Below are 11,168 nucleotides of genomic sequence, written 5' to 3' on the forward strand. Positions count from 1 at the left end.
AAGGAAGGATTGAATGGGAATAAGGATACCATCTGGTAAACTGCATATTCTACCTATTAATTTCACATAGAAGTTTCAACATTTCAAGACCATAAAAGAAAAAAAAGAAAAAAAAAAAGGACATTCAAGTTTTCAAGTTTCCTCATTTGGTGAAGTTCAACTGTTAATCCGACATTATAACCTATATTTTTGTCACTATCAGCTTAAAAATCAAAATCCCAGAAAGCAAGTAATCTTCTTTTTACTAATTTGTGGGAAAAAAGCTAAAAATCATTAGACAGTCACCATCAAAAACCAGAAATCCAGAGCAAAACGAACAACAAAGCACAAAAAAACATCATATAAACAAACGCTGGTCGGTGCTTTAGCAGCTAAAATTGGATTAAAAAAACAGTGTTTACCAATAAAAAAAAACACGTTTTATCCCACTAACCTTGAACACTCTTGTATAGGTTTTCAAACGATAATGACCGTCCGATTCCATCCACGTTTACTGGATCGTTAGATTATGATTATTTTCTGTATCCCTGCTCAAGGAAATCAGAATATCTGTGCTTGTTATTAACCTCCACGTCATAGAACACTATGGGCCCCATCATTTTACCAAAAATTGCCTTTTCTTCTCAACCGTGGATTAAACCAAATCAAAGAAAATAAAAGATTTTTAATTATTGTTATTTTATCGTCTCTGCAAAAAAAAAAGACAAAACCTTTACAAGAACAGAATGGTAACTCTCATTTTTGTGACACACTAAACTGTATCTGTTTCTTGTTCGATGCTGGCAACAAAAAACCCTAATTCAATCCTTACCGTTTCACGGGGGGTCGGAAGCCCTAATCCCTTCACGCTTTCGATAAATTTTCTCTGAAACCTGCATGGAATCAGAGAAAATTCTACTTTCCCGAGAAAACCCTAGAAATTTATTATCTTTCTCTGCCACCAATAACAAAAGTAGCAATAGTAGCAAGGCCATGTCCAATGAGTTAGCGCAAAAGCAACTGCCGTCGATATTGGAACGGTTTAAGGCTCTATTGAAGCAACGGGAAGATGAGCTTAGGGTTTCTGGCGGTCGTGGTGGTGATGATGAGGAGGGGGCAACGCCGAGTAGGGAGAAGATTGTTCAGCTTTACGAGACTGTCTTATCGGAACTGACTTTCAATTCGAAGCCGATAATTACTGATCTCACGATCATTGCCGGTGAACAGCGGAAGCACGGTGAAGGCATTGCCGATGCTATTTGCGCACGAATTGTTGAGGTTAGTTAAAATTAGGGTTTTCGTTGTAACTGCCAACTAATATGAACATTTTCTTTTAAAAAAAATAATTTCAATTTTATTGCATACAGGCTCCAGTAGAGCAGAAGCTTCCTTCTTTATATCTTTTAGATAGCATTGTAAAAAATATTGGCCGAGAATATGTTAGGCATTTCTCTTCCCGTTTGCCAGAGGTGAGTCATTGGCAACATTTTTTTGGTAAAGTTCATTTCTTTATTATTAGTTTGATGTGGGATTAATTTTGTTTTTGTTTTTAATTGGATTAATGTTATGAATGGTCCCAAAACTATAGTAAAACGTTCAATATAATATCTTAACTTTAGAAATATTTAATGTGGTACCTAAATTATGAATTTGTTAACTAATGTAGTACTTGAAGTGTTGTTTTTGTGCTATGGGTTATCATTTGGAGGTAGCCACATTAGGGGTGTGTATCACATTAGTTATCAAATTCATCGTTTAGGTACCAAATTACAGATTTTTAAAATTTAGGTATCACATTAAATATTTTACTATAATTCAGGGATCATTCATAACATTAAGCCTTTTTAATTTAATTAGGTTTTCCGTGAGGCATACAGGCAAGTTAACCCAAACTTGCATCCTGCTATGCGCCATCTCTTTGGCACGTGGTCAACAGTGTTTCCATCTCCTGTCCTCCGTAAAATTGAGGTGCGGTTGCAATTTTCTCAATCAGCTAACCAGCAATCGCCTGGTTTAGCTTCCTTGCAGTCTTCTGAGTCGCCTGGTCCAGCACATGGCATACATGTTAATCCTAAGTACTTGCGGCAGTTGGAACAACAGTCAGGTGCAGATACCGTAAGCTTTCTGATGAAAAACTCTATTCTCCATATCCTCTGTTTGACTGGGATGTATGGTTGTCAAACTGTTGTTTACATTCTTGCACATTGCTGTGTTCTGTAGTTTTCATGAATATGTCACTATTTCGGGAAAACAATGCAAAAACATGTTTTTCTTTTGAAATTTTCTTTGAATTAGATGTTGCTAGCAGTTTTAGATCCTTCTGGACATAATTGCTTTTGGTACTGAAGAAGGTTATAATATAAAGGTGAATTGGGGTTTGATCACTAGGGATAGGCTGGAAGCGAGGGATTAGGTTGCCTGAATATTAAGGGCAATTAATATATTAAGATTTGTTTTGGTAAAGTTATTTGCTGAAATTAGTTGGAATTTCGGTATGAAATGAGAGGTTAACATGAGCCTGCAGCAAGTGAGGGCTAGTTTTAGCTACTGTTCTGTGTTGGTAAGCAGCATGACCAAGCTTTTTAGTTCTAGAATTGTGAGAGAAGAAGAACAATAAAGGTGAACAAGTGCAAGCAATTGATAAGTGCAATCACTTTAAGAAATTTGTTAATCTAAACTCAAACTCTATTGGAAAACAACTGGGTTATTAACTTGTTGTTCTGTTTTTTTGGGGGGAATGGGGTGGGAACGGTTATTGTGTTTTCCACTGTGCTTATATGTTTTGGTGGCTAAAAAACTTAAGAGCTTTTCCTTTTCTTGTTAATTTTTGGTTACAGGCTCTTTCTTTTTCCCCTCATCTGCCTTTTCAAGTTTGATTTGAGCCTTATGCTTCCTATTCTTGTTAGTTTTTGTTTAGAATGTCTTTCTTCCGATTGAGATGTATGATTTTCCTGCTAGTGATTTTATTATGATTTTAGCTTCCCTGAGTGGTAAACCTGCTGAGAAATCTTTTTAAAACTTCTCTTACTTATGCGATTGTACATGCATGTATATATGCACATGCATCATACAGAATGGCATCTGAAGTGTGAAATGTTTGCAACCTTTGCAGAATACTCAGCATGTAAGAGGCCCGTCTGAAGGTCTAAAATTGTATAGTCAAAAACATTCCATTGGATATGATGAATTTGATTCTGATCATACAGAGGTTCCATCCTCACATGTTGGAGTGCTAAGATTGAGCTCAACTGGAAATGTTGGCCGTACATCTGCTGCAATTGGGGCTAACAAGTCACAACTTTCTTCAGCTTCCAGAGTTTCAAGGCCTTTTTCACTGTCAAGGATTGGATCTGATAGACTTCTAACATCAGAAGTTTATGCTCTTGCATCAGATGATTCTCCTAGAAGGCTCATTGAGGGAGCCTCTCCATCTCGTCCTGCCTTCGATTATGGACGGGGAAGGGCAATTATCAGAGATGAGGAGACAAGGGAGTGGCAGAGGAAGCACTTTTATGATGATTACCCTAATCGTTCTGAAAGTTCTTTGAAGGCAAACAAGCTTAGCAATGGGCATGAGCGTCAGACACCCAGGGCTCTAATAGATGCATATGGTAATGATAGAGGAAAGGGGGTTTCTGACAGCAAGCCTGTACAGGTTGAACGGCTGGATGTAAATGGAATGGGGAATAAGGTGACTCAAAGATCATGGCAGAATACTGAAGTGGAAGAGTTTGATTGGGAAGATATGAGCCCTACATTAGCAGACCGTAGGAGCAATGATTTTTCACTGTCATCTGTTCCAACTTTTGGAAGCATTGGAGCAAGGCCTGCTGGCTTGGAATCTAATAGTAGGAGCAGTTACAATTCTCAAACTCAGCTGCCCCTTGTTGATGAGTCTTCAGCAATTCCTGAAGATGCAGTCCCTTCACTGAGTGTATGCTTGTTCAACTTTTTTTCTGTACCCTTTCTTGTTCAAGCATCCTTGTTAGTTATAATACAAATCAAATTATATTTGTTCTAGGAAAGTCTGCTTCCTCCCCTTCTCCTTGTTCAACTTATGTAGACTGGTGTGGATATTTCTAGTCTTCGTCACTGTTGATTTTTCATCATCTACCCCCAACATAATTTCATGTGGATGATTTGAGCTATAAAATCTCATAAATCATGAGGGTTTGGGTCCATTTGCAGCCAATTTAGCTTTCTGGATTTCTAGATATCATTTTCTATATCATTTGCTAGATTTTTGCATCTTCTCTTATGTATTTTACACTTCATCTAGTTGGTTGACATCTTTCATCTTACATCTACGCATTCTAACATGTTTTCTGCAGTCTGGTTGTGGATCAAATCAGATTCTGCTTTCGCATTATCCTCAGGAGGCTTGGAATTCGTCATACTGTTTTTCTCAGTCATCTCAACATCTTCTTGCCAAAGAAAGAGGAAGGGATTTTCGGATACCCTTTTCAGCTAATGGTATATCCTCATTAAGTGGCGAGAAAACTGTACCTCTTATTGACAGATTACCTGATGGTGGTTCACAATTTGTTAGGCCTCCAGCTGTTGTTCCAAGAACTGGTTCTTCTAGCCTTGACTCTGTTACTGTCAGAGCTCAGCTATGCATTATACCATCGACAAGTGGGTTATGGCATCCTGTGAATGCTCATAAATCTCAGCCACTAACAGTGCACTCTAATTATTCAGTGCAGCAGCATAATAGGAGTCAATTTGATTCTATTAATCCTGTCAATGCTGTCATGAATCAGGGTCAAAATAACCATTCATATATGCCTGAGCAGTTTGACAGTTTTGAAAGCAAGGAACAAAGCTTAACAAGGGTGCCACAATTGCCTGATCAACGCCCTTCTTTGCAACAGCGAAACCAGTTGCATGCAACTTCTTTGCAGACGCACTTTCTTCCTTCTCAGGAGGTTCGAGAAAGTTTCCTTTCTGCTGGAACAGCACCATTACCACCTTGCTTACTGGCACCATCCTTGAATCAAGGATACACTCCACAAATGCATGGTGCTGTCATCAGTATGGTCCCATCTAATCCAATACCTGTTGCACGGCCTCCTTTATTGATCTCAAATATGCCATCTGGCTCTTTGCATTTACAGGGGGGAGCCTTGCCACCTCTTCCTTCTAGTCAACCTCCAGCATCTCAAATGATGCCTGGCACTAACCAACCACAAAGTGGTGCATTTTCTGGATTGATTAGTTCCCTCATGGCTCAAGGTTTGATCTCATTGACAAAACCAACCTCCATTCAGGTACATATTTTGGAGAGGTTCTTCTGTATTGATATGTATTTTTTTTAATTCAATAAGATTGCATCTCAATGAAGTAATTCATTTTGTAGGATTCTGTAGGACTTGAGTTTAATGCAGATCTTCTCAAGGTGCGGCATGAGTCTGCAATAAGTGCTTTATATGCTGATCTTCCGAGACAGTGCACAACATGTGGCCTTCGATTCAAGTTCCAAGAGGAACACAGTGCTCATATGGATTGGCATGTGACCAGAAACCGGATGTCTAAGAACCGTAAGCAAAAACCTTCGCGGATGTGGTTTGTGAGTGCTAGTATGTGGCTAAGTGGTGCAGAAGCTCTGGGAACTGATGCAATTCCTGGATTTTTACCCATTGAGAGCATTGTAGAAAAGAAAGATGATGAAGAATTGGCAGTCCCAGCTGATGAAGATCGGAGCATATGTGCATTATGTGGTGAGCCTTTTGATGATTTCTATAGTGATGAAACAGAGGAGTGGATGTATAAAGGGGCTGTCTACATGAATGCACCCAATGGATCATTTGAAGGCATGGATAGATCACAGTTAGGTCCAATTGTGCATGCTAAATGCAGGTCAGAATCTAGTGTGGTTCCTCCGGAAGATTTTGTACAGTATGATGGGGTACGCATTTTTATCTTTGCCTCCAAATCGCATTGCCATTTTGTTTTCCTTGTTACCAATATTATCTTTTTAGGAGACCATTTATGTTATTCATTACCTTATTCAATTTCATTTTCGGTTCCCTAATGCTTCAACAGATCGATCTCTGTGAGCTTACAGGATTCAGTTCAGGCTGAAATGCATTTTGTGCGTTAATTTGGAAAGCAATATTGTTGTGGAACTGAATTCTAAAATAAAATTTAGAATTGAACATGGATGGGGAAACTTATCTCATAAATATTTTAACATTGAACATTAGAGTTCAATCACTCGTATTAAGGGGGACGTTTAGCATTCAGGAATGTCAAAGATTTACCATTATTGATACCTCGAGTGTAGATGTAACTGAAATACATTAAGATTATTTATTGCATGTAGTGCTTCTTGTTTCCTGCAATTATATACTCGTTTTAAAGACTGTCTTAGTTTCTTGCTTCTCTGAATGCTGAGAAGATGTTGTTGGAATATATATCTCCTTCTTTTATCTTATATTTTCTTCTCCTTGTTACTTGCAGGGAAATTCTGAGGACAGTAGTCAAAGAAAAAGATTGCGGTGTTGAATCAGGTTCTAAGCTTATGTAACTTAGATTTTGAGTTTCATGTTAGTGGTATGCTCTTACTTAGCTTTATGTTAGTGTTGGTGGTTGCAGTAGCTTGGCGACATGCCAGAACCTTGTACATGTATAGTTGAAATTGTGCCACTCACAATATCTTGCAGCAAAAGGTTTACCGATTCCCTCGCTAGCATTCTTCTTGTTTCTATCCTTCAAAAATATCCGGAGGAACATTTTGAACTTGTTTTAAGCTTTATTATTGTGTTAACAGTCACAACTAGAACCCTTCAAATGTAATATGGCCCCCGAGTATCGCTCCGTTCACCGTGTCTTTTTGAGTTTTGACCTCATACGTAGTTCTCAAACTCGCTTTGGAAGAGTTTGTGCAATATATAATTTTTTGTATTCATTTTTGTTTCTCCCACTGATATTTTGCAGCGTCCCAGAACATATCATTTGTACAATTAATCAATTATAATTCAGTATTATCTAAGATTTATAAAATAAAATGCGGAGTTTATATTTTTAAGTGGTGTATTTTTATTATTATTTCTTTTTTGTGATTGGTTAATTGTAGAAATATAATAAAGAAAATTGTTAGTAAAATACCCCAGATAAACAGACAACCTCCAGCCTTTACTTTCAACATTTTGAAAATTTATTTTTTTTTTAACTTTTTCTTCATTGCAATAAATGTAGAAAGATTAACAATTAATCCCCCTTTTCCTCTTTTTTTTAACATACAATTGAGTAGTTTTCTTAATTTTGAATTGAATTATTCAAAATAGAATTGAATTATTTTATTTTATTAAATAAATCAAATTTTGAAAATTTTAAAAATTTAATTGATTAAATTTAATTTGGTTAATTTGATTAATTTTTGAATTTATGACAAATAAAATGTATTTAAATTAAATTAAATTTTTATTTTTAATTTTTTAATATTTGAAATAAACTAAATAAAACTATCTAATAAAATATTAAATTATTAAATTAAAAATTCTAGCAATTTATAAATGAAATGCTCCATTTTATATATTTTTTTATTTTAAAATTTTTAAAATTTTTATTAAATTTTTTATTTATTAATTTAATTTGGTTTTTGGGTTTAATTAATCAAAAATTAAAAAATTTTCAAAATCAATTTTTTATAATCAATTGAAATTTAATTTTGTATTCAACGTAATTAAATAGATTTAATTGATTAATTTAATTAAAAATAAAAAAAAATTTGTCACAAATACGTTTCGATTCTGTCGCTAATTTTTTCGTTACATATTTAAATCATTCACATATATTTTTGTCATAAAATCCATCGCTGTTGGCCATTATCAATGATAGAATTTTGTGACGGAACATTTTTCCGAGATTATTGGTCCTAAAATCTGGTATCGTATGAACACCCGTACTGCCATCTTTGTAAACAGTGAGCATAGCAGCTACCAGATTTAATCATATGACTAGTAGTTTTGCCCATCTTTGTAAATAGTAGGTAGGCATAATATTTTTTATATTTTTATATCAATAAAAATTATGATATTTAATTTTTATATAAAATTTAATATAAATACATAAATTTTATTATTTTATATAATATAAATACATAAATTATTAAATTATTCACCTTAATAATTGAACATTGATCCAATGTCTTCATGAACTCAAAAAAACAAACCACCTGAACTATCCCTATATAAATTTGTACAATCAACGTTCGATTTAACAAACTCTTCCGAAAGTCGCTGTCATGCAATATAATATAACTTTATTCTTATATATGTTGGATTCTTTTGTTATTTTCGTATGACTTGTATGATCAGAAAGATTCATTTATATATAATATATATTCTTTCATTACTATCAGTTATAAATAATTAAATATATAATACTGTACTATGTTTATGTCTTCTCTTTATTTTCCTCTTTCTTTTGTTGCATCACATGATCTTGCAAAATTTCATTAAGCATTATTGTATGTATGATAACAAGGAAGAATTTTCAATAATTCAATTAGGTAGAAATTTATTTTCTTTTTCTGTTATAAAAATTGAAACTCATTGAATTTTGGAATTTGGCTAATGATAATTTTTTTTTTCATATTATAAACTAATCTTAGCTCTCCAAAATTTGGATTAAAGATATTCAATTAATCGAAAAACTTAATCTTCACATATTAAAAATTTTGTAGTAAAATATTGTTTAATTATAAATTTAACATCATTCATTCATACAACTCAACCATAAATAAATAAAAATAAATATTTGTAATTTTAATTTTAATACCATACGTATGCTAATATTTTGATACGTTACTTGCATGAGATCCCTATCCATAGCTAGATCCATGACTATAATCATCTCAGTTAATATTCTAAGTTCCTCTTTACAATTATTTAGGAATTCATCGGCAGTGGATAATTAGAATCAATAATTTGATACTAAGCCATTAAACCACTAAGTCGATCGGCTTCGTATTGGAAGACTATGTCAGCGTCTTTATCTCCACGGCCGCTGATATTAACAACAACCTTGGTCCCGTTGGCTAGACTAGGACATAGTTTCTCCAGGAAAGCCAGTGCATGAGAGGCCTCCAAGGCTGGAAATATGCCTTCCAATTGGCAAAGTCGTCGGTATGCTGAATGTTAAGAAACAGAGTCAGTTAATTCCTTTTCAGTTAAAACAAAAAATTGACTTGATGCAATATATGGCTTACCATCAATGGCTTCTTTGTCGGTTGCAGAATAAAACTCTGCTCGACCTGTTTCTTTTAAAAAGCTCACCTCGGGTCCAACCCCTGGATACTCTAGCCTGCATGTGATATAAATTCAATTAATTTAACAAAAACTTTCCAACAGGTGCTTTATCAGTTATTTTCTTGTCTTTATTCAAAGAATAACTTTAAAAAAAGGTGCAAAAGAAAAGTAGAAGCACTAAAGTCAAAAACGTACCCTACACCAATAGAATGTGGCCCCAAAATTTGTCCTTCCTCATCTTGCAACAGATAGCTCATTGCTCCATGATACACACCTACATCTCCTCTTGCTAGAGTTGCAGCGTGTTTGCCACTGTCCAACCCAAACCCCGCAGCCTCGACCCCAATCAGCCTTACATCTTCGTCCTTTATGAATTCATGGAATAAACCTAAAGCATTGGACCCACTCCCTACGCAAGCCACAAGTATATCTGGTTTGCCACCCCATTTCTCCATCGCCTGCCTTCTCGTTTCCTTTCCGATGACAGATTGAAATTCACGTACCATGGTCGGACACGGATGAGGCCCCACTACTGTTCCTATCAGGTGATAGCTTGTTTCCAGGTTCCCTACCCACTCCCGAATAGCTTGTGAACTCGCATCTTTAAATGTTCCCTCAACAGGTTCTACCTGTATCAGATTGTCATAATGAAACATAAACACAAAAAGTTACTTAGAATATATATAGTAAAATAGTAATATTCTGTGCTGATCAATAAATTACAAAATTTTGCTATCAGAAGGTGAAGAAAAAGAAGATATACTGGAGCTAACCTTAGCACCAAGCAGCTTCATCAATAGGACATTAGAAGCCTGTTTTTCCATATCTGCGGATCCCATGAATATAGTACATTCCAGAGAAAGTTTTGCACATGCAGCAGCTGTTGCAACTCCATGTTGGCCAGCGCCCGTGGCAGCCACAATACTTTTCCGACCCATGCGCTTGGCAATCATTGCCTGCGCTATCGCGTTGTTGATCTTGTGAGCACCAACATGGTTGAGATCCTCTCTCTTTAGATAAATCTCTGGTCCTTCGCCTTTACTGTTCTTGTAATGATTCGTCAACCTCTGAGCAAAGTATAAAGGTGTCTCCCTTCCAACGTAGTCCCTTAATGCTATAGCGAGCTCCTCCTGCAAGACATGATCCAGAACTCACTGTTATATTTAAATCCTAGGAGAGAGTCGAAATAATTGTTTGTTTTTGGGATCCAATATCAATCATAAAACCTGAAATTCAGAATCATGCAAAACCAAGTTGAACTCAGCTTCAAGTTTGCCCAAACAACTGATGAGTGTCTCAGGCACAAACTTTCCCCCAAACCTCCCAAATTTCCCTTGACTATAAACCTCTTTTCCATCAACGGTTTTAGTTAGTAATTTCTCCGTCGACTGAGGATTTTTTATACTCAAAGTGGTCGTTTTGGTCACTGTATCAGGAAACACTGGCACGGAAACAGCGGAGGCAGTGCCCATTTTCCTATCAACAGTGAGATTCCTGGCACTCGAAACTATTTGGTGGTTAAGGGAAAGGGCCTTGATGTTGCAAGCCATGGCGTTGTCCGTAAAAGTTTGATAATATAGATAGAAAAGATATGTTCTGAGATAAAATAGATAGAAAATATATGTTCTGAGTGTTGAATACGATGAATGAGTGGTGTGGGTATTTATAGATCTAATATGGGTTACGGTAGAAAAGTCCATGGTCGTTTGCTCTTTCTTAGTAACATCGACAGACCTTCATTGTTTGCCACAAAAACATTTGGAACAGATATCGGAACTCTTCTTACAAAATTAATGTCCATTCATTTTTGTTAGGATGAAAGTAAAGACAAGTAGATTACAGCTTGGCCCACTTAAATTCCTCAACATCGTAGATATCCAAAGAGTCACCGAGGCAGAGTGAGTTGTCTTTTCTAGGATTTAATTATTATATTTA

The 11,168-nt window shown here is 35.6% G+C and overlaps 2 protein-coding genes across 3 annotated transcripts; one reads left to right on the plus strand and one right to left on the minus strand.

Annotated features, from left to right (window-relative positions):
• The first annotated feature begins 684 nt into the window (after positions 1–684).
• Positions 685–7,009, plus strand: LOC111280480 (polyadenylation and cleavage factor homolog 4-like). 2 transcript variants are annotated; one of them, XM_022867915.2, is made up of 7 exons: positions 685–1,257; positions 1,347–1,448; positions 1,837–2,094; positions 3,092–3,913; positions 4,311–5,249; positions 5,339–5,887; positions 6,442–7,009. In XM_022867915.2, the coding sequence occupies exons 1-7, from the start codon at positions 877–879 to the stop codon at positions 6,484–6,486; spliced, it is 3,096 nt and encodes a 1,031-aa protein (XP_022723650.2). In that variant the 5' UTR covers positions 685–876; the 3' UTR covers positions 6,487–7,009. The 2 variants fall into 2 exon arrangements, with proteins under 2 accessions (XP_022723650.2, XP_022723651.2); XM_022867916.2 differs by lacking the exon at positions 1,347–1,448.
• Positions 7,010–8,725: 1,716 nt separating this feature from the next.
• Positions 8,726–10,875, minus strand: LOC111281337 (tryptophan synthase beta chain 1-like). Its single transcript, XM_022869068.2, has 5 exons — positions 10,460–10,875; positions 10,007–10,363; positions 9,429–9,862; positions 9,194–9,288; positions 8,726–9,115 (listed from the first exon to the last, which is right to left on the minus strand). Exons 1-5 carry the CDS (start codon positions 10,781–10,783, stop codon positions 8,919–8,921), a joined length of 1,407 nt encoding a protein of 468 aa, XP_022724803.2. The 5' UTR covers positions 10,784–10,875; the 3' UTR covers positions 8,726–8,918.
• Between the last annotated feature and the right edge of the window lie 293 nt (positions 10,876–11,168).

Source organism: Durio zibethinus, chromosome 28 (genome assembly GCF_047325235.1).
Source record: "Durio zibethinus cultivar Kanyao isolate XHJ-2024 chromosome 28, ASM4732523v1, whole genome shotgun sequence".
NCBI classification, from domain to species: Eukaryota; Viridiplantae; Streptophyta; class Magnoliopsida; order Malvales; family Malvaceae; genus Durio; species Durio zibethinus.

What these genes read in the sequence shown, in the direction of transcription:
- LOC111281337 (XM_022869068.2), bottom strand. Translation starts at nt 10,783, where the DNA reads ATGGCTTGCAACATCAAGGCCCTTTCCCTTAACCACCAAATAGTTTCG. An exon ending in CCACATTCTATTGGTGTAGG is followed by an intron (nt 9,289 to 9,428) that starts GTACGTTTTTGA and finishes TATCACATGCAG; the next exon opens with GCTAGAGTATCCAGGGGTTG. An exon ending in CGACAAAGAAGCCATTGATG is followed by an intron (nt 9,116 to 9,193) that starts GTAAGCCATATA and finishes CTTAACATTCAG; the next exon opens with CATACCGACGACTTTGCCAA.
- LOC111280480 (XM_022867915.2), top strand. Translation starts at nt 877, where the DNA reads ATGGAATCAGAGAAAATTCTACTTTCCCGAGAAAACCCTAGAAATTTA. An exon ending in TCTCTTCCCGTTTGCCAGAG is followed by an intron (nt 1,449 to 1,836) that starts GTGAGTCATTGG and finishes TAATTTAATTAG; the next exon opens with GTTTTCCGTGAGGCATACAG. An exon ending in CAAAACCAACCTCCATTCAG is followed by an intron (nt 5,250 to 5,338) that starts GTACATATTTTG and finishes TTCATTTTGTAG; the next exon opens with GATTCTGTAGGACTTGAGTT.